Source organism: Xenopus tropicalis, chromosome 1 (genome assembly GCF_000004195.4).
Source record: "Xenopus tropicalis strain Nigerian chromosome 1, UCB_Xtro_10.0, whole genome shotgun sequence".
Classification (NCBI taxonomy): domain Eukaryota; kingdom Metazoa; phylum Chordata; class Amphibia; order Anura; family Pipidae; genus Xenopus; species Xenopus tropicalis.
In genome coordinates, this window is record NC_030677.2 from 81,192,147 (window position 1) to 81,215,750 (window position 23,604).

Genomic DNA, 23,604 nt, shown 5'->3' on the forward strand with positions numbered 1-23,604 from the left:
CACCTACTAAAAGCACTCTGAACAATAACAAAAACCATAGAAAGAAAATAAATAATTGTACACTGAAAGAAGCTGACACTGCTGTCAGGGCTAAGCAATGACAGCTGTTTTACTAAGAAGCTACTAAGAACAAATGCTATTTTTAATTCACTACAGGACATTTGCCTTATTAAATAGCCCCCAAGGAGTGTCATTTAGCATTACACATTAACGTACAAGCTAAACTGTAAACTTTTTGTTTGTTCTTAACTCTACCATGTAAAATGTTAGCAGAATGTATAAACAACATGAAACATTTTTTTCTAAATGCCATCTTTAAAAGAACATTTAACATGTAACAGTGTGTATAGTTCTAAATATAGTTTAATGTACAATTAAGTAAATTGTTCTTTTATTTATTTTTTTTCTTGCCTTTTTTTACTGTTTAAAAACATTTTTAAACGCCTTCAGTTCTGGCAGTGCATCTTATACCATTATATTATATTATACTACTGTATTAAGATGACAGGTCCAAAGTCTGTTCAGTGAACTACACGACTGCCACTGATTGCCACATTAGTTCAAGATTTAAAAATGATTCAAAATTAACCATTACCTTAAACTCACTGGGCACAAGCAGTTTTGGTGTGTCTACTCCAACAAGTGCATCTATTCCGCAGAAAATCAGGATGGACAATATGATGGCAAAGTCACTGATCAGCTTCCGTGCCTAAAATAAAAGATGTAAAAATGTAAATAGCATAATTGTCTATTGTACATCAGCTTATTGAGAGTCACAAAGGCCATTGGCTAAATAACAGGCCAGAGAGAATGAATATAGCTTAAGGTTTGGATGTTCTGTTAGTCAGGCCCCAATGACAGAAACATGTGTAACAATATTATTTGTCAACACATTTTTTTTAGACACAAGAGATTTTTGGAAAGAGTCGTGTAGATGGATCATTTTACTTCTGGCAATTTAATTAAATGACTACAGATAAATTCTAGATCTGGGTCACTCTGGAGGTTACATTTCAGTTGCCGAGCAGTTCCTTGCATGAATACACACCAATTTCCAATCTGCAAAATGATAGTGTCACTTACTACCCACGGGCATATAGAGCAGAACAATGTATTAGGGCTAGCCAGAATGCTCTGAATGCCATGTTCCATACAGAGTTATATAAGCAGATACTTATATTTAAAATTTTAAATTAGTGTGGGTGGCAAAACAATCTATGGGTTTTTTTTAATATTTAAACGTTTTTAGTAGCCTTAAAGTATGGTGCACCAAATTACACATGAGGATGTATCAGGTCTAAATTGCTTGCCTCAGCTAATATTTCATCCTTATCTGTGATCTTTACATATAGCTTTGTTACCACAACAATTCCCACTCTCATATAGAAAAGAAAATACTCATGTGTGCATATTTGTGTGTGTGTATTATAAGACTAACATTTAAACTGGGTATAGAATACTGATAATCTGTTAATGATTTGCTCAGATTGTTCACATTATTATAGGCACTGGCAGTTTAATTGAGACACTGCACTACCTCATTGTCTGCTTCACTAGCTACATTCTTTGGCACACAAAGCTGCAGATCCTTAGCTACTTAAATTGAGCCCTTGGACTAGTAATATAAATCACCAGATGATATGGGCTACACAGTGATGCTGTTCCTCTGCACTGTTACCATTGAAAAAAAAAACATTAAGTGGCTTTTAGAAACTATTAAGTGCTGGATATAAATCACTGCTCTCATTCATGGCATCTGTGTACAAAACAAGTTTCTCTCTCTTTCTCTCTCTCTCCCTCTCTCTCTCTCTCTCTCTCTCTCACTCTCTGTGCTGCTATGGGCCTTCAAAATTATTTAAAATATGGAACAAAGTACACAATGTACAGAGGCAGATAGGGTGAAAGGTTGGACCTGTTTAACAAGAAATTATTTAAAGTCTCTTGTACCAGATTTTACAAAGATACAAATATTTATGGAAAAAATATCTGTTTCAGATGGCTAAAACAAGGGTTCCATTAAATGTCTGTTCCTATTTAAACATATTTTCCTTTTTCCATTTTAACTATTTACACATAGTTTATCTGCAGTAGAACTCAGCATTTGTGCTGCTGTCCTGTTGCTGTTGAGACAAAAGGGTATTTACACATCAAGCGTGAGAAGTGGTATCCAGTGTCCGCAACTCAAGTGAGAAGTGTTCTTGCAAGTGACATTTTTTCATCTGCAATAACTACTTAAAACTGGACCTTGCCTTGTATTAATCAAAATAGCATATATAAGAGATATATAACAAATAATGGAGTACTGAGTGGGATGCAGTGGTATTGAATTTTATTATACAGTATATGTATACAGATATCGAATCCATTATCCAGAAACCCTTTATCTAGAAAGCTCCAAATTACAGGAAGGCAATCTCCCATAGCAGACTTAAAGGAGAACTAAACCCTAAAAATGAATATAGCTAAAAATGGCATATTTAATATACTGATTTTACTGCACCAGCCTAAAGTTTCAAACTTGTCACATTGGCTCCTTATCTTGGAAAGTGTCTGTGACACTCACATGCTCAATGTTCTCTGGGCAGCTGTTGAGAAGCTAAGCTTTGGGGTCTTTGTAATTATCAAGCAGAAAATGAAGTTGGTCTGCCATATAAGTTGATGCTACAGGGCTGATTATTAAATTCTGATATTAACTGCACTGGTTTCTGAGCTGCCATGTAGTAATTAGCTGTATTAATTACTAATCAGCCTTATATTGTGACATGTATATTCTATATATACTGTATATTGTGAATCAGTTCCCAAGCTCAGTAACTGAAAGCGTCACAGAGCATGTGCAGTGAATCAGCAGAAAAGAAGATAGAGATCTTTACTGCTAAAGGGCTATGGTTCCCATGGGCTGGTACAGAAGCCCAAAATATAATGTACAAAATTTCTGCCCTACCTCCTTTAAAGTACGGAGATCCAAAATATCCAGAAACCCTAGGTCCTCTACATATATATTTATTTATTATTGTTTTTTTTAAGTATAAAATAAAGACATTTTACAGGTATGGGATCCAAGTTACAGAAAGACCCCTTATACGGAAAACCCAGGTACTCCATACCTGTACTTGTTTTTTAAATATAAGGTATCGTGCTAGTCACCCAGAATGATGCAATCCATTGTTTTGCAGTACTGCGTCTTAAGTGTAAATAAATATTGCAGTCTTTTTGGTGACAATTGTGTAACACTTTTGATTAAATAAATACAATTAGTAGTTCTCATAGTCAACTTACTGTTGTGGGGAAATAGCGACTGGTTTTGAACTTCTTTAGAGCCATTGAGCATGCATATGTACCAAAGAACAGGATAAAGGACATTAATGTTATATCAGGAATGTATTTACAGTTGTTTCCAACTAGGTTACCGCCATACTTCAAACATTCCTTCTTGGTAAGAGTCGACCAATTTATAGTGTTATTGTGATCCTGGGGAGACAAAGAAAAGATTTTTCACATTAAAAATCTATTTAAGATGCTGCAGCCTTAATATAGTTGCCCCTTGCAAATTAGCAGTTTTAACATATTCTGGTTCTAATCTCAATGAAAAGAGAGGTATAGCAGCAGGTTTCTAGTTATACTAAAGTTCATTTATTGTTCAGCATCTGATTGGAAATACTTGTAGAACAAGAGCATTTTTTAACCGTGGGTTGGATAATTATTCTTAGAAAGTAAAATTAGTAAAATGTAATTACTTTACACAGATCACACAGAGAGCAATGTACTATGATACACATAAAATATGGATATAAAATAAACTAGATATAAAACTAGTTAGAACCCTTGTTGAAAAAGGACATTGTGGCATTGCATATCATTTTTAAAAATATGCCTAGTAAAAATAGGTTTTTGGAACAGGCAAGCCTTTTTATGACTTGGCCACTTTCAGTACATACCATATCCATATCAATGGTGGTAGAGAAGAAGTCCAAAGGCGATTCTGTTGTCCCATTAAACAGTGAAATGTTTGCTATAACATAAAGAGATAAGTTTTATGCTTAGGCTGCATAAGTACAGTTTACTGGAATTTTAGAGCTGGAGTCTAGGCTACACCAAGGAAGGACCATCAAAATGTGAGATTAGAAGCATGAGATATTTAGAAGCATATTTATCAAATGGTGAGTTCTAACTTTGATCCACTGATAAATACACTTCTAAAAATCCCATAGTAATCAATAGAACATGGGTGAATTTTTAGAATGTACTTTGTTTGAGGCAAAGACTAGTTGTGTTAGTGTCATTCTTTAATTAAACAAGATGCCAAGCTGAGTTAACTGCCTGTAAGAATAGGACTAGAATAGTTTAGTTCTGAAAAGCTACTGTTCTTGAACTTCCTGTGGGCACTTTGTAATACTGTATGTGCCTGTCTGATTGCCATTCACTTAATCAAATCTTATTTACATTACAAAGAGGTGGCAATAAAAACAACACAATTTTATCTGAAATACTGCACATGTACAAAGTTCAAAGTGGCAGTGGCAGATTTATCAAAGTGTGAGATTAGGGCTCACCACAGAAAAATTCACCTACTTTCTATTACTTCATATGGGATATTTAGAAGTATATTTAGCTAGAGCTAAAGAGTTCACCATTAATAAAAGGCTTCTAAAAATCCCAAATAAATGAATAGAAAGTGGGTGGATTATTCTTTGGTGAGCTCTAATCTCATATTTTAATAAATCTGCCCCTAAGTAATCCTTGCTCTTCAGGTTTTATAATAATGGTCTGTCACTGCCCAACATACTGTCACAGAACTGTTGTCACAGATTGATTTATGCCAAAGGCCCTAGTTTTAAATACTGAATACTACAAGATGACCTGCTAGGTTGTACTTGTTTGTAATTGCTCTCATCTTGATGAAAAGTATTTAACAGGATTTATGTTAACAGCTAGTTGCTGTATCCTATGAGCTTGAGATCCTAGCAAAATTGCCCTCATGACACTTTCCATTTGTCTCAGGAGAATAAAACAACTTGACTCAGTACTCATCCACGCAGAGTAAACACAAGATCTGACGATTACAGAGTCTCTATTTAACTGCTCTATATGCTAACACAAGAGGAAGACTTTCCCACAACCTGATAAAGCTAACATTTATTTTCCTTTCAGTACATTACAAGGTTTTCCCACAAGAAGACGTCACTTAAGAAGATCTGTATCATTTTAGATTAAAACTGCTTTAACAGGAAATTTAATACATATTCTTGATCTGTAAATGGTTTCTACCTTGTAAAGCTTCCAGTTTCAAGATGCAGAATTTCTACACTGAATTTGCTAAAACAGCAATTAAGTAGGTGGGCTTTGGTTTGTAAAGAGATTCCACTGCAAGACACCAAACAGCAGACCATTCAAAAATACCTACTAACTGGTTATGGGTTATTAGACCTAGAGCAAACTTTGTACCTATTGTTACATTGCCCCATCACGTTGTAACACAAACCAATTCAAATCAGTTCCTTTGTTCCATAACACTCAGTACTTACCTGGGTCAGGTGGAAGACACGTGCAACTGAACAAAGTGACGTCTCCAACTTTGAAATGAGTATTGATTGGGTAGTAGTCAGCAAATTTGATCATCTTTTTAAAAGCATCATATATGAAAATGAAGCTGATGAGGCAAGCAAATCCTTCTTCTGTAAAGCGAGTGAAGTACTTGACTAGTGAGCTAGCATCGGTGGCAACAAGCACAAGACACAGGAAAGCAGACCATAGGCCAATCCACAATCGAAACTCCAAATAATCAAATCCATTATCTCTAGAAAAGGACAAATTGATGGACAACAAGACTGAGTGTGGTACAATAGAGAATTGCATGAGTGGTTTTACCTGGAAAAGCATTATGATAATAAAGTTGTTCAAAGAAAATCTACTGCTAAAATGTGTGCTGACTTTATCTAAAATTACTTATGTCAACATTCATCCAGTGAGCCAGGATATATATGGCAGAAGGGAGTCTGAAATCTATGCTCACACAAGATTTTATTGTATTCACATGCTAGCACTTGTTTTTCTGAAAGTACTGTACACACAGTTGTTCAGAGCAAATATGTTAAAGGGGCTGTTTGGCGTTGAAATAACTTATAGTATGATATAGATGGTAATATTTTGAGACAATGTGCAATTGCTCTTTATTTTCTATTTGTATATTTGAATTAATTAGCTTTTTGTTCAGAAGCTATTTGGAATTTAAGCAACTATCTGGTTGCTAGGGTTCAAATTGCCTTAGCAACCAAGCCATGGTTTGAATGAGAGACTAGAATATGAGTAGAAGAGGGCCTGAATAGAAGGATAAGTAACACAAAATTAGGGAGATAAATTAATTATTCTGACAGAACATTCTTTCTTTTTGTTTTAAAATCTGTAGCTGACCAGAAAATTGGGTGGGGCGCTGCCCTGCTCTCTTCCCTAAGGGCAACAGAAATCACACAATGCCTTTTTTCCTCCTTTAATATTGCAAAAATTAATTTTAAATCTTCTGTTATCATTTAGTGTATTTTCGGGCAGAAGTGTGTCAGATTTTGTATGATTAGGCAACGCGTTAATATACTGAACTCTTGGCAAAACTCTCTTCTTGGGGTGAAAATAGCAATCTCTTAGCAGCAGGTGGTGACAGTTGCCTGGATTTAATATGTTTAGAAAAAAGTCCTTCTAGGAATAGAGGGTATCCAAAGCTATACTAGTCAGCGTAAGGAGATTAAAGGTTGTACCGTTGTAGTATGTGGCTAAAAGCACTGGGTTAAAAAGGATTTTGTTTTCTCCTTTAAGACAAAATCCAAAGGTGAGTCACTGAGTTTCCTATCCATACTGCCAGGCTTGAGAGACTTCCTGTAGATCATGTGAATAGTTTGTCTTGCTCTCTTTTTAAATATGCAGACTATAGGAATGTGCAAATATTACTAACCTGCTGAAATTAAACAAAAGCCTCTCAAAAACCAAGACAGGACCAGTGCTGCTTAGAATAATAAGAGGCTGACCAGCCAAAAGGCAAAACACAGCACCTGAGATTGCTGTGCCTAAAAAGCTTTCCAAGACACCCTGTAATAAAAAAAAAAGATTAAAATCACATTTAATGTTTGCCACATTTATCATATTAACCTGTCAGCTACCAGGAAAGGAGCCAACAAGCACCACATTGTAAGAGAGATGCTAAAAGTTCCAGTGCCAGCCAAATATAGATTTTGCAAAGTAATAGTGTGTAAACAATAATTAAATTTTTGCATTATTTAATATTTTCACCAGTCACAGAAACCAGTGTTAGCACTTTCACAATATGTAGAAGACTCATACCATCCACTAGTGAAAGGGTTAAATTGCCTACTTATATGTAACATTAATGTCTTGGTATACAATGCTAGATATCACTATAAATAAACAAACTCTGCAATCCTGACAGGCATGTATGTTAAAACACAAAATTCGGTTCCCTACAGAAATTGCTAGATCGAAATAAATGTAAAGTCCCAAAGGGGTTAATTGACTTGTTTTAAATTTAAACAGTTTCCCAAGACCCTTCATCTATCTTTGCCCCCTGACATGTAAAGAAGTGTGTTTCATGGTAACACAGGCAGTAGAATAGGAGACTTCCTAGTATTTTTTTTTTTAATTCCTTGGGATCATTCCTATGGACACTTGCTCTTCCTATGCTAACAATGTGTACTTCTATTTGAAAACTAGGAAGACATTTGTTAATCCGACACAGTGTATAAGGAAATATTTTGACAGGCATATACTGTAAGATATATATGTATATACTGAAAGATAATATAATTCTAAGTGATAATGGCATATAATTATGGTAGAGCTCCTCCTCGTCTGTCAATCAGCCAGCTTCTGCTACATTGTTACAGAAGCCAGAAAAATGTGCAGAGAATACAAAACAATGAGACTGTTGCTGCTTTCAATAGCAAATACATTTACAAAAACTAATGAATATGTTTAATTAATGTATAATGAAAAGATTTTGGTATGGTATGAGGCCTGTTATTCAGGATGCTCCGGACCTGGGGTTTTCTGGTTAAGGGGTCTCTCAGTAATTTGAATCTCCATACTTTGTCTGCTAAAAAAATCACTTAATCATTAAAAAAAACCCAGTAGGACTTTTTTTGCCATCAATATGTATTAATTATATCTTAGTTGGGATCAAAAAAATCATTTTTAAAAATTCTAATTATTTGATTAAAATTGAGTCTATGGGAGATGGCTTTCCAGTAATTCAGAGCTTCCTGGATAACGGGTTTGCAGCTATCAATGTCCTCACATATTTTCTTTCATTGCTGTCTTCACTTGAAACTTTAAAGGGGAGCTGTTGTTATCATAGTGGATAGTGGATGTTAAATAAGCCTCTTTCACAAATAGCTTTTATTTTGTCTTACAGATGTTTAAATAATAAAAGATTTATTTGCAACTTAATATTTTTTTCCCAGCTGCACCCTAAACACTGATACTGTGAACCAGTTACCAATTGTATCTGCTTAAACAGCAGTTAGCATTGCACCAATGCCAAACAGCATAGCTGAGATGTTTGCAGCAGAAGAAAAATGTTAAGAAAACCATTCATAAAAACAAAAGAGAAAATAATAAAACCTATTTTTCAAAATTAGATATTATTATTTTTATGATAGTCACTGTTTCCATTTAGTAAAGTTTTAATACTACATTTTTAGCATTGACAGTACATGTTTTTGTGTCAAGGCTGGCAGATTTTGCAGGCAATTATGCAGACAGTATTTAACCACATATTTTGTTTTTCACGGTTAGGGCAGATTCTGTTAATGCCTTTAAGAGGGGCTTGGATGATGTCTTGAACAGGCATAATATCCAAGTCTATTGTGATACTAAAATCTACAGTTGATATTGGTATTGGGGTTTGTTTTGAGGGGCTGAACTTGAGGAACGTTGTTCTTTTTTCAACTTATCTACTATATGTAACATATAATGAGTATGCTGTACAGTACAGCAACTGAAGACCCAGGCAGATAGGTACAACATGCACTAGGGTAGCTAGACAGTATTCAGGGTGAAATTAGCAGGATTTTTTGTGTTTTCTACAACTGCATAACAAACCCTGAGCATTCCTGCAAGTATAATTTGCATCTAAATTTTAGGGTTTTCAGTGGTGGTGGTGATTTTTCATTGTTACACTTCACCAAAATGCTAATTTTCTCTCCTAGATCCAGAGGCTACATAGCTGACATATCTGTCATTTATCACACTTTTCATTCCTGAAAAAGTTACACCTCTCTGCAAAGTTAGTACTGATGCTCCAAAAGCTTCACATATATTCAATAGCAAGTGAGCTCTTTAATTTAATTAAAAAAAGGGAAAATAGGTCTCATACTTGTATCTGTTTTACTGGCTTCTTATTGACTCATCCTACCAATAATGCCATATAAGAAACAAAATTATTCTGTTTGTTTAATTGCCTGTAATAATCTTTATGTCCCCAAGTTACATAGTATTGAATTAATATGACTTAATCATATTGCTGTTTAAAATAATTAGAGTAGAAAAACAGCACATGAACATCAAGCTGGCATTTCTAATCAAATCCACTGAAGTCACTGTAACACGGCACATAACCTAACATGTAAAGTATCTGTTAATAATATGACCAATGGTTGCTTATGGAGGATAAAGTAAGCAGATGCCAGATTGAAACTGCTTTCACAATTGCAGGTTTTAGATTAAGCATCCATTATCTTGGGTTGCTTTACAACACAATTCCCATAAGGAAACTAATGTGAACAAAGATACCAAGTACAACTATTATGGAATGATGTCTTCATCTTAGTCTGTCTCCAACTAAATGGGCAACATAGGGTAGACTTGTTTACAGAAATTACAGGAAGAAACGAGGCCTTAAATTAATATAAAGTCTACGCTACATTAAATCAGATGTGGAAGGAGATGAAAATAGTTACATGGAAAGATATTATTTAATTAATATTAACTGTTCCTTTTCAGTAAATTAGGCGTCCTGTATTACATTTGGAGTTTAATTTAAAAGTGCAAGTAGTCCAGCACAGTAAAGTCCTACACAGAAGCAACCAACCCAATCATTCCTATACTCAGTCACCTGGCCTTTTACTGCTGTAGAGGACATAGATCATCATGCAGAGGTTGGGGAGCATAGAGAGCACTGTGCTCTTTTACGATAGTAAATATTGTCCTGAATAGTACATATGTCTTAAACATTCCATTTAGAAACCCTAAACAACAATTGACAGAACCGACCTGCATGTTTTCTGTAGCATCTCCAAGAAGACCTCCAAAGGTGATGGCATTGGTTACTGTTCCCAAGTAAATAAAGAGCATGGCAGAAAGAGACTGGATGCTTAATGCATCATAAAAGTCACTTGCAAAATATGGAGCTTTTCTCTTTATATCCTCTACCAGTCCTCCACAAAACCTATGGAAACAAAGTAATCAGTCTTAATACTACTTTTCACAGTCTTAATGTTACTTTTCATTACTAATTATTGGCTGCGGTTCCAGGGAAGGAAGTGAAAGATGTACTGAAGATGATGAAATTCCACAACTCTTTCTTTCTAAGTGAGACAATTTATAAAAATTCAAACTGGGCCAATTTGCAGACCAATTTACTATTTACATTTATTGATTCAACCACCATTCTGTGGAATACAAGACAACAATCCCTTCATGATTTTTTTTACTACACAATGAAAACCTTACACAATATGACCACAATACCAATAATGACTGCTATGAATAAAGCCATAAATTAAATTTCAAAAGTAGTTGTACAGTAGAAACATTTGCTGTAAAACAGTTGTTTAAATGTCTGCTCTGTGCTATTTATATGAATTTAGCTACTAACCGGCCAGTTCTTTTTAGCTCTGGACAATCCCCATGTCCACCTCCTCCATGACCTTCATCATGAAGCGTGTCTCCATTCATCTGCACATTCTCCCCCCCTGCATACATGTTTTTCCTGCAAGAGAACAGACTTGAATGAGTAGATGGCTTTGGGAAGAATCTAACTTAATACCATATTATAATAAGTTGTTGTGGTTTGCAAAACTTTAATAAACTGAAAATATACACCCAATATTTTTTTTCCTATTTGCCTTCCTTTTCCTTCAAAGCATGTACTAAAAAATAGGAAATATAAGAAAGAACTTCTTAAAATGTAGAAAACCTTAGTCTAAAGGATAAGCCCCATCAGCAACATCCCCTTGCTGATGGATAATGTGAAGCTACAATTAAAGGAGTTACAAGGAAGATGCTTACATGACTAACACAGCTGATGATTACAATAACCAATCATTATATATCATCAAGCTTCCTGCTTCAGCATTTAAAAAAAAAATCTCAGTATGTTAAACTCTGTTTCTGAGGATAATATAAATATTTTATACTGAGAATGTTAACTGGAATTTGAGCAACATACCTATAGTTAAAAACTTCTAGGGTCAAATAAATTGGAAAAATACTTAAAAGAATATTTAGTCAAAACTCCAGAAACTTCAATTTCCCCTTACACTCCAAAACATACAAAAAGACCCCTGATGAACAGAGCCTTCTTTCTGTCTCTGTGTGGTCTCTGTATGCTCCACCAGGGCCGAGACTGTCAGCAACAATAATAATAAAAGTACTCTGTGCACATTTTCTTATACGGGTTGATCACCTTTTATCAGAAGATGGAATACTCTTGGGTGGTTCTATTCGTATTGCAGGATCCCATTCACCCGGTGGAAGTACAATGACTTCATCCAGAAACTCATCAATTCCAGCAATCAAGTCTTGTCTGTCTTTTGCTTTGTAGGCAATGTCATGAAAAACCTAATTAGCAAAAAAAATATTAGGTTTCTCTCCTCCAGACATTTTAGGCAAAATACTATATATTACTTAAATATGGTGGATCTGACATGAATCAACGACAATTTTCAGTTTACGTCTTCCTATTTAAATAATTTTGATAGGTTAACAAAACATTATTCTGATACATTCACTACAAATGTCTTAGAACAGATGCAAAAAAACATTTAGCATTGCAAATGGTAGATTTGTCAGAACATGTCGGGGCTGGTCACAGTTTTAGAATAAAAATTCCAAATGCAGGGTGGGGGCCTTTACAATAATGGTAAATCAATAATTTCTCATTCTTAAGTTTCCTTTTGATTTTAGATTATTATGATATATGAGAACAATACCTCATCAGACATTAAGGTGGCAATGCTTCTTCCAATTTCATGGTAGGACTTTGCTTTTCCCTTTGGGCCCAACAGGATAAACAGGAACCTGAAAACAGGGTAGTGGGTGAGGAAATTCAAAGCGTGAAGGTTATAATTTTCTAACATAGATGCTAAACTGCAATTAATAAGTGCCTTTCATAGTCTAACTTGCACTACACTAATCATAGCTAGGTAATTATAGGCTGTAACAGTTACTGCTTCAGTAAAAATAAATTTAAAAATATATATTTATTTTGTAATTGTGAAAATTCTATATTTTACACAGTATTTGCATGTATATCCATTTTAATATGATATTGACAACATAGCAGACATTCAGGGTCATTTCTTTTAAACAACAAATTCCTGCATATTACTCACATTTTATATTTAGGATGTACATAAACATACAGAGAACTTGAATTTACTACTAAACACAACAAATGCTACAGTTCTTGAGTGTTTTCCAGACCTGCCATGTCATTTTAAAGAACAAACATGCAATGTAGCAATGTAATGTGCTTTGAACAGCTGGATGTGCTGCACACATTAGAGCACAAGTGCAGAATAGGTTTAGGCCGCTATTATTTGAGGAATGCTGGGACTGGCCTCTAAGTACACTCTCCTCCTGGGATTTATATGTTGAACATTTACTGGATTTATACACTGCAAATAGTTCCATGTGGCTTAGAAATGTATATTTAATTGATTTGTTAGATTGCAGCTAAAAGTTGCAGCTAAAGACAACAAACAGATAATGGATTTTGATAACAGAAAAACATGGTTATTACAATTTCCATTAGTGTTCTGCTGAAAGGCCTTTGCTTTTATTGTTATTGCCATGTTGATTACATCTCTTGGTGCTTAAATCCCTGTTTACTTTATCCCCCTATTTCCTTGTGTACATATTTTTAATGCCTCCAAGCACAATAAACACAGCTTTTGGTGATGTTTAAGAGGTTAAAAAATATTTTTTCCCTTAAGGAACTATAATAACTTTCTATGGAGAGAATTGTATGTGTCATTGATACAAAACTAGTGTCCCAGACTTATCAAGCAGCAAGAGCATCTCTTTGTAATATGCAGCATTGTGTTATCTATATATTTGCATGTGTTAGCCATACAGACTAGGGGGCTGATTTACTAACCCACGAATCCGACCCGAATTGGAAAAGTTCCGACTTGAAAACGAACATTTTGCGACTTTTTCGTATGTTTTGCGATTTTTTCGGATTCTGTACGAATTTTTCGTTACCAATACGATTTTTGCGTAAAAACGCGAGTTTTTCGTATCCATTACGAAAGTTGCGTAAAAAGTTGCGCATTTTGCGTAGCGTTAAAACTTACGCGAAAAATGCGCAACTTTTCGCGTAAGTTTTAACGCTACGCAAAATGCGCAACTTTTTACGCAACTTTCGTAATGGATAGGAAAACTCGCGTTTTTACGCAAAAATCGTATTGGATCCGAAAAATTCGTAAAGAATCCGAAAAAAATCGCAACACATACGAAAAAATCGCAAAGTACCGATCATTACGAAAAAAACGCAATCGGACTCCATTCGACCCGTTCGTGGGTAAGTAAATCAGCCCCTAGATGTAAGACTAGCAAAATATTCACTTAAAGAGGCAATGCACACTTCTATTCATTATGTCCCTAGAATTAGGGTTTTGATTGTGAATGTGTTCTGTGTGTTCCATTTATTCTGTGTGTTCCATTTATTGTTCTATTTTCAAGTTTTAATCAGTCATGTTACACAAGCAACATCAAGCACTCATTAGTATAGTATAGGAGGGAGTAACATTATATAGGGAATAATGTATACTCTACTTTAAAATATGTTAGAAGTCACCAAGGATTTCCATAACTATATAAAGACATAAGTCTGAAGCCTGTGTGTCATGGAACTGTGAGATGATTTATAGTATCCTCATATTTTATATTCGGAAGTACATTTTTATGTTTTATTTTTTAACAATGCACAAGGAATTCTGGCTGGTACAGAAGCCAAAGTCGAGTAACACATCTTACATCACTGAACACTGATTTAAACAGATGACATCACAAGCACTATTTATTAAGAGCAAATCTGTAGAATATTCATAGCTCTTGTTTATTGTTGGGGTATATTTTACATATTATGCAATGCTCATGTATAGTATTGTTAACACACTGTAAAAATACCAGTATCACACTGTCAATGCACTGTTCTAAAATCCTTAAAAAAACCATACCTGGTAGGTACAGGAACTTCTGTCAGGGCACCAAACATAACCGCCTGTTGCAACCGGACAAAAGCAATAAAAGGGGTTTCCAGGAAATCCACCTCCCCCACAAGAACGTTGGATGCTTCTGCATCTCTGGGTATCTTTTTCATGAATTTATTCTTCAGCTAAAAGACACCAAAAAAGATATGTTGAATGTTACAGTATGTCTAGTCAGTTGTATACTCTACATATGAAATGATAAGCCCAATAAAATAAATGGGAATTAAATAATCAGGGAGTTCAATAACCATATAAAGGCCACAGGTTGACTGCTATTAAAGAGCTAATGTCATTCCAGTGTGACCTTTTTTGTCTTAAATGGGTACAATATTTCTTATAAATCTTATTTCTTATGTATACCTTGCTATTTATCTACCACTAAAATGTTTCTTGTTATATGCTCAAAAACAACTCAGTATGTGCCTAACTTGCTTCATGCTTAGTAAATGGGATTTTTTTTCAGTAGACAGGAGTGGTCTGAACATAAACAGACAGCAACAAGGTTCTGAACAATAGACTTGAGAATACATAAATATAAAATTGTTTCTGATAGTGAAGTAAATGTATGACCTTGTGTTTTAACTCAAAAGCATATTTTGATGCCATCAGAAATATTCCACACTGAGAAGAGTTTGAGCTCACTTCATAAAGAAATATCTGTTAAGTGCTTTTTGTCTTGCGGATGACTTGTACAACGCACCATTAAACGTGCCAATAACCTACCCAGTTCCCTAGTATGAACTTTGTAAAAGTCCAAGATATAAAAATACCATACAAATGCACACATATGGAAACATGTTTATTTGGGAGGGGTGCTCAGAAAGGATTAGAATAAAACTGCCCTTGTACTATTATGACTAAATAATGAATTAGCACATTTCTGCCCAAAAGACTGACTCTTAACTTGTTATACTTTGTATTTATCTATTATTATCTTAATAACCCCCTGTTTGTATTAATGTATTCTACTGTACAGCTCTGCGTACATAAGTAGCGCTTTATAAAGATATACATACATACAAAACATATCCTTCTATTATTTTCATGTTAGATGTGACATTTAGTTCCTACTCCAGTCATGCTATGAGTGTTTCAGTACAATGTGTTTATTCATCTTTGTACTATAGCTTGTCCAAGGCAGTCAGACTGTTATGCTTTAAAAGAGGAAGGGGGTTATGTAATAAATGGCACTAGGTTTACCCAGGAGCAGTTACCCATAGCAACCAATCAGCAGGTAGCATTTTCTGGCCATCTTTAAAAGCAAACATCTTTTGCTACGGGTTACTGCTCCTGGGCAAACTTAGTGCCTAAGCTTAAAAAAAAAACCTCTGTTTAATGTAGGGTCAATGTGTTCTACAGTTTATATTATTAATATATATAGACCTTTAAAAGAAGCATGAACAGATCTGCTCAGTTTTACATTAATTGCCCAACAATGCAAATATGGAAAAAAGAGGAGGTTTAACAGATAAACTGCAGTCCAACTGGATATTACAGCTGAGAATATTACACTCTTCTAGTCAGCTGTAAAAGATGTGCTCCACCGCAAATGATTAGCTCAATTATGTTTACAGCCAGCAACACAAGTGTCAAATGTATTTATTAATTTGTTCTTTTTCTTACTGCACTCTGTGCATAATAGAGTGGTGCTGAAAACAATGTATTGTCTTTGAACAAAGCCAAAGAATAAGAAGATATTGAAAGCATCTGCCCTCAAAACACGCATAACTTACATGTTTGCAAAATATTTCTGAAAACAAGAAGGGCTAGACAAGCTTGGGGGCATTTATAAGCAAAGAATTTTTTTTTGGCACAGTAGGATGGATTATTACAGAACTTTTATGAATGGTGCCTTACTAGACCAATCAGCATTTATCTTTGATGACAATGTTATTAATAGGGAAGAAAGCTGAGAACACTGAGCTGACACATTTTCCAGAAAATGTGACAACTACACTAGGCCTGTTGGCATATCAAGAGGTGTTCCCAGGGCAAAACACCTGTCTGTCTGGTCTTACACCTTATTTATAATTCAAAAGGCTAAAAAAAAATTACTCATATAGCAAAATAGGCCTTGAGGTTATTTCCTGTCTTAATAAAGACAGGAGTTATAGTGTTAACTGCAAATGTCTTAAAGGAGAACTAAAGCCTAAAAAATGAAAATGGCTAGAAATATCATATTTTATATACTAAAGGCAAACTAAGCGCTGGCAATCTTTCTTTCTTTTGGTTATATACTAAAGTGACTGCACTAGTCAAACATTCAGCATTTCTATAGTAGCACTGATAAAGCTCTTTACAGTTGTCACAGGAGTTCCCCATCTTGGAAACTGTCTGCAATACTTACATGCTCAGTGTGCTCTGAGCAGCTCAGCTTAGGGGTCGCCACAAATTATCAAGCAGAAGATGAGGCTGGCCTGTAATATAACCTGATGCTACAGGACTAATTATTAAATTATGATGCTAATTGCACTGATTCCGTAATATGAATCTGAATAAATTACTAATCAGCCTTATACTGTTACATTTATATTCTATATATACAGTATATTTTGCATCATGTGTTGTAAATCAGTGGAAAAGAAGATTGGGAGTTACTGGGGGATCTTTGAAGGCACAGATCTTCCCTGCTAAAGGGCTGTGGTTGCCTTGGGCTGGTACAGAAGCCCAAAACATAATGTACAACATTTTTAGCCTACTTCTTTGATTAATCTTTTGTTCTCTTTAAAGTATGTTTTATCTAATGCCTTCTTTAGGGCTCTGGCACACGGGGAGATTAGTCGCCCTCGGCAAATCTCCTGTGTCTCGGGCGCCTAATCTCCCCGAAATGCCATCCCACTGGTGAAAATGTAAAACGCCGGTGGGATGGCATACGCGGCCTCTCGAGGCAACTTGCGCAATTTCACTTAAGTCGCGCCGCCGCGTATGCCATCCCACCGGTGATTTACATTTTTGCCGGTGGGATGGCAATCCGGGGAGATTAGTCGCCTACGAACAGGGAGTTTTGTTGCAGGCGACTAATCTCCCCGTGTGCCAGAGCCCTTAGTGACTTTACCAACAAAAAAATGAAGATTTACAGTCTTTTAACAACCCATATCCACAGCTCTAATTACTAATTAGTCACAAATGTCTCTTTAATTTTAAAGGTCAGTTGGCATTTCTTGAAACAGTTCCACTGGCTTCTTAAATGTATTAGGGCTCATTTACATCCACAAGCTCAGTGGGCAACTTGCACTTTATTCCAAAGTCAGTTGCACTTAAAACCAATGGACACAGCAATGCAAAAATTCTGGAAAAAATATTACATTGTGGGAGAAAAACATGGCGATTTCTCTTGAAATTGCACACGGCATCTAGGTAATCGAATATATATCCTTTTGTATGCTTGGCATTTTTGTTGAAATGCATGTATGCAAATGTCTGGGGGACACTTAAACAGATTCTTTTTGGTGCAAACTATAATAGTAATAGACCCATTACAGTAAACACCGAACAATTGATCACGTGATTATCCAGTTATTATAGTAGAGCCTATATAGTAATTTAACAAGTCTGTGGACAAGTCTGTGCTAAAATATTAAATATATTAAATAATAATATAAACACTACTGCTTAACCACAAATGCACAACATATTCATGGGTTAAAGCATGCTGGGAGATGTACTTCAGCACCAGAGGAGTTGTGTTCTCACAGCAATATTGTTTTATAAATTTTTTCTCCACCTTTCCACTGCCGCTGACAGTGTAATTTAATAAGACTAATACTACAAAATAATCTAAATATGTAAGATAACAGCTGACATAATGCTGGTAAGCAGCACTTTAATTGGTTACTGTACACTTGCATTTTAGCTAATCTACTTTAGAGAACTAGATGGTGCAGTAGAACACATACTTGAGGTATATTTATCATGCTGTGTAAAAAGTGGTGTAAAACATTATTGGTGATGTTGCTTATAGCAGCCAATCAGATACTTTGCTTTGGTTTTCTAACTGTTGAAATCTAATTGCTGATTGGTTGCCCTGGGCAACATCACTGGTCATGCTTCACTCCACTTTTTACACAGCATGATAAATATACCCCTTAGGGTTTAGATCCCCTTTAAATAACTGTCAGGAGAGAAGTGGTCAGTATTTGATATTTACACGCATCTATTTTTTCTAGCACTGCAGAATATATTGGTTCTTTCTAAATATGTCATAATAGTAATAATGATAATGTATTTTATCTGTATAAACTAGGGTTCCTGCAGCTGTATCTTTCTTCTTACTGTAATTGCTTGCTGATATCAGCATTATAATAATAAGCTCACATATCAGTTTTATTGAAGTAAATTAAAGTGGGTCAATAAAAACCTAATTGCATCAATTACCTTCTCTAAAATTAGAAAAGCCATAAATAGTGATATTGCCATACAGTTCTATTTGAACAGATCTCATTTTTCAACACATTGCAGTCAGTATGTCTCAGGCATGAATTTGCTAAAGCCATTAAAATCCATATGGAAAAACTCCTACACAATCTACTACATCTGGAGATCTTTACAGAGAATACTACAGATATTATTATTATCGTCATCATATTTGGTGTTACTATAAAGTGAGATTGTAGTATAGTGTAGGATAGTTGAGTATGCAGAAAAGGCAGATGTTCAAATTGAAAAACTAATTGCCTGCTGGGTTATGATATATTACAGCAGTTCTACTTGACTTGAGTTTTATAGTTCACTCACAGGGGCATAAACTGTATGTTTATCAGTGGCACTTCATAGTAATGCTTTATAGGCCAGTATAGTTGGAAACTAATGCACAGAGTTTTATGCTTGCATTAGCAACTGTAGGGCACACTTTTTCTTCTAAATCATACACTACCATTAAACATGCACAAAATGCACTAAAGAAAAACACAAATGAAGTCTCTGGAGTGCAAACACCATTGTATAAATTACAGCCAACCCACTTGGCTTTGCAAATGCTCAGATATGACTAGCTGTGCCTAATAGAGAACTAAGTGGTACAAAGAATGGCTGATGTCAGCAGGGCAATGATATTAATGTGGAGAATTACAGTGACACTGTTTGCAGGGGAGCTGGTTAAGAACAGTCAAATTATGAATTGGAGACAAAAGAGCTAAAGTAATGGGCTCATTCTGAGAACTCAAAGTGTTATTTGCAATTTTTTCTTGAAACAATAACATTGTTAAAATAAAGCAATGCTCTTTAAACAACAGATTAATCTTAAATAACTCCGCTAATGCCTAGGTGTAGGCTGTGTCAAAAAGAAGCACTAATTGCAGCATGTATTATTTATTTGCAAGGAAAGTAGCATGAAATAATATGTAAGGACATATGTCACTTAATTTCCTAGGGTACGGGTGTGTATATAATATAATATAGCCATAGGTGCACTGGGAATACTGAATAACATAAAAGCACCCTTATGTTTGGTTTATTCAGTATAGGCCAAAATTAAAGTTTTTTTGATTAATAGTTAAGACTGAGTATATAACTTTGTATAAAATATATACATTTAAAGAAGCAGAGGCTTTGGTTTTTCATGCAGGACTTGTGATCTCTAGGGATGTACCAAAACCCTAGACCCAAAACTGAATCCCAGGATTTGTATATGTTTTGAGTTTGGCATAATCATTTGTATTGCAGCAAACTGAATACTTGTTTTCATGTATCTTTACTGCATATAACAATTCAAGCAAGCTATTTGTTGGCCTTAACAGTTAAAAGCTAGGATATTTATAATATTGTTTGCATGACCGCAACTGCAGTTGCATCCATAAATGACCCCTACTGCCTGCCTTTAACTGTATTAAATAGGGTGCAATATTTTTTGTCCTGTAACTCACAGAAATATATGAAACATTTGCATTAAATAGTCTACATAAGCTGAAGAAGTCATGCTAATTGTTACTATGGATTTTGCAATGGGGCAAAATATCACCATGTCCTTGTACAAAGCAGCACTGAAATGCATCAATTATGGCATCTCTGGGTATAACTGTATAATTCATTCTGTTAATTCCACCCCCCCTAAATAATCCCCCCCCCCCCCCTTTGTTAATTCATGAGCATGCTTTTTCCAGGGTAAATGCATTAATAAATGTGTTAATTCATTAAGCACTTTACTGCCAAGAAAGTGGTAATAACTCGGAATAACTGGAAATCCCCTCTGCAGTTTGATAGTTAGTTCTCTGCCCCTTGATATACAGATATACACAATGCTGCTGTATGCACATTATTTGTAATTCTGCTCAATAACAACAATGCAGTATTTCTTCTGTAGTTTTAATGATGTACTGAATTATTTCTCTGCATCCTGCCATTAATGATGTTGTACCAGAAATGCCCTTTTTGTCTCAGCAGCAATTCCCACTTATTGGCCTACTTATAATTCCATTTGATTATACCAGCTCTTCCCTCTGACTATTGCTGCAGAGCAGGCCTATGTTGCTTAGTATTTATAATCGGATTACAGAAAGCAGTCAATCAACAGCTGCTTCTTTCTCTCTGAAGGTGAAATCTCTTACCCCCTAATCGCACCTGCACCTCACAGAAACCTTCATCATGGCCCCATACAGCCCTAAGCTATTTATATATGTGGCATTTAGTGGGATATTAAAAAAACAGATCAAAGCAGGGAAATATTCTCTATTTATGGTCAATCCTTGCAAAGTTCCAGCAGCATCAAGATATGTACCATCCTAACCCACTGTTATGGAAACTGCATATTTAATGAAGATTATTATACACATACAATAAATTAACTTCTGATTGATACATGCTAAGAAAACTGTGTACATAAAGCAGATAGCACTATATTACAAATGGCATGTTATGTCTCCAGTCTTCAATAGACCATATTATTAGGGAGTATGGGAGTTGTAGTACACCAATAAAAGTCACCTGTAAATGGGCACTGGACTTTCTTAAAAACAGAGAAGATAAAGCTTTAACCCTGCCAAATTTAGGTGCTAAATGAAACTATGTGTTTAATATAAACTACAGGCCTCGTGCAGTTATTGCCGTTAGTAAATGACACAAGTTATTTATGTTCAGCCAATATTTTATGTAGTTTTTGTTGTTTACTTAACCAGATCAAGGTAGAAAACCTATGACTAGAAAATAAACCAGGCTTCCGTACAAATGTGGTACTGTGTCTCTGTTATGTGTGTGTGTATTTTGTGTGTATATTTTGTCTCAGGGGCAAGTGCTAAGAATGTACAATTGATACATTTTGGTCACAATCCATTTCCCATTTTAAAGGAGAATTAAAGCCTAACTAAAGAAGTAGGGCAGAAATGTTGTACATTATGTTTTGGGCTTCTGTACCAGCCCAAGGCAACCACAGCCTTTTAGCAGGGAGATCTGTGCCTCCACAGATGCCCAGTAACTCCGCATCTGCTTTTCTGCTGGTTCCCTACACATGCTCTGTTCTGCTGTCAGTTACTGAGCTTAGGGACTGACTCAAAATATACTGCATAAATAGAGTATTAATGTTCCGGGGGATGGGGGACAGAATTCAAGATGGGGGGCTACTGTGACAACTGTAAAGACCTATATCAGGGCTGTCCAACTTCTGCGATACCAAGGGATGGAATTTTTCTGGCCTACATGGTGGACAGCCAATAATGGAAGCCAGTTTTGACCACTTCCTTTTTTAAACTGCACCCACTTTAAACCACACCCATGTTATCACAAGCGTTTTTAAGAACACACCCACATTAATGGTGGGAGTGCACCCCCATCATTCATATGTGAAAGAATTATATTATGTCATATTAAGACACACCCTTAAATCCATACGCCTCCTCCTCCCCTGTGGATGGCACAGCACAAACCCCTGCCAGGTTCACCTCCCACAGGCATCATAGGGCAGGCAGAGTATGGCACACACAGGCAGCATAGGGAAGGCACAGTGTCGGACTGGCCCACCAGGATACCAGGAAAACTCCTGGTGGGCCCAGGTGTCAGTGGGCCCTCCTGCTCCTAACTATTTGGCCTACTTCATGGTCATTCCCTATTTCAGAATGGGAACAAATAGGAAAAATAGATGCTAGCATGTAAATAAAAATAATAGGAGAATAACGATTTTGAGTGAGGAAAGGGGGAACAATATTTTGGAGAGTGGGCCCATGGTCTAAGGTTTTCTGGTGGGCCCCTGGGGTTCCAGTCCAACGCTGGTATGGCACACACAGGTAGCATAGGGAAGGCAGAATACTGTATGTGCCATACTCTACCTGTCCTATGCTGCCTTCCATACTCTGCCTGCCCTATGCTGCCTGTGTGTGCCATACTCTTCCTGCTGCCTGTGTGTGCCATACTCTTCCTGCTGCCTGTGTGTGCAAACAGTGACATAATGCTGGCCCTGCTCTTACAGTCTGTGTGAGGTGTCAACAGGTAAACAATGTGGGTGCTTACAGCCTGAATCTAAGGTGTGAACAATGCAGGGGGACAGTTAATTTACCATTTAAAGCTTACACAAAAGTAAGCAGTCACAACAGCCAGACAAGTGGGGGGCCACACAGAGGGGGGCGGCAGGCTGCCAGTTGCACAGCCCTGACCTATATCATTACTACTATAGAGATGCTGAAACTTTAAGCCAGTCCAGTCAGTTTATTATATAAAATATGGCATTTCTAGCCATATTTTTTTTAGGGTTTAGTTCTCCTTCAGCAAAGGCTCAATGTTGACCCCTTTCTCAGCAGCAACAATGACTTGGAATGTGACTGGCCTTAGCAAAAAATTGGAACACTCATGTGTTTTCCCTTCAAGATAACATTTCTGCTCCATTTTAGAATTTGAACTCTACAGTTTCACAGTCAGAACATTGTATGTATTGTTCTGCATAATCAGTAGTATGAATTGTCAGGGTTAATAATTTAGACTAACCAGTTTGAAAAAAAAATTTTAGTTCCAGTAGGAAACATGAACAGGGATTCTGAAAAGATAACCATTATTGTGGTTGTCTAAGCAGTACCAAAATATGCACTCACCTGGTCTTTGTCAGGCTTGTCGGAAATATCATTCAGGCTGGAAGATGTCAAATTTCTTGGGGACATTGTTGGACTGCCTACAAAATCACAACACA

The 23,604-nt window shown here is 35.9% G+C and overlaps 1 protein-coding gene across 7 annotated transcripts in view; it reads right to left on the bottom strand.

Annotated features, from left to right (window-relative positions):
• slc4a4 (solute carrier family 4 member 4) overlaps positions 1–23,604 on the bottom strand; it is a 137,368-nt gene that overhangs the window by 20,120 nt on the left and 93,644 nt on the right. For all 7 annotated transcript variants that reach the window (XM_004919133.4, XM_004919135.4, XM_002940576.5 and 4 more), the window contains 11 exons: positions 23,510–23,586; positions 14,469–14,626; positions 12,216–12,303; positions 11,690–11,844; positions 10,880–10,993; positions 10,276–10,450; positions 6,944–7,077; positions 5,526–5,797; positions 3,939–4,012; positions 3,280–3,471; positions 596–709 (listed from right to left, as the gene is read on the bottom strand). In XM_004919133.4, coding sequence (XP_004919190.2) covers positions 596–709; positions 3,280–3,471; positions 3,939–4,012; positions 5,526–5,797; positions 6,944–7,077; positions 10,276–10,450; positions 10,880–10,993; positions 11,690–11,844; positions 12,216–12,303; positions 14,469–14,626; positions 23,510–23,586 — 1,553 coding nt within the window. The remainder of the gene's footprint in view (positions 1–595; positions 710–3,279; positions 3,472–3,938; positions 4,013–5,525; positions 5,798–6,943; positions 7,078–10,275; positions 10,451–10,879; positions 10,994–11,689; positions 11,845–12,215; positions 12,304–14,468; positions 14,627–23,509; positions 23,587–23,604) is intronic.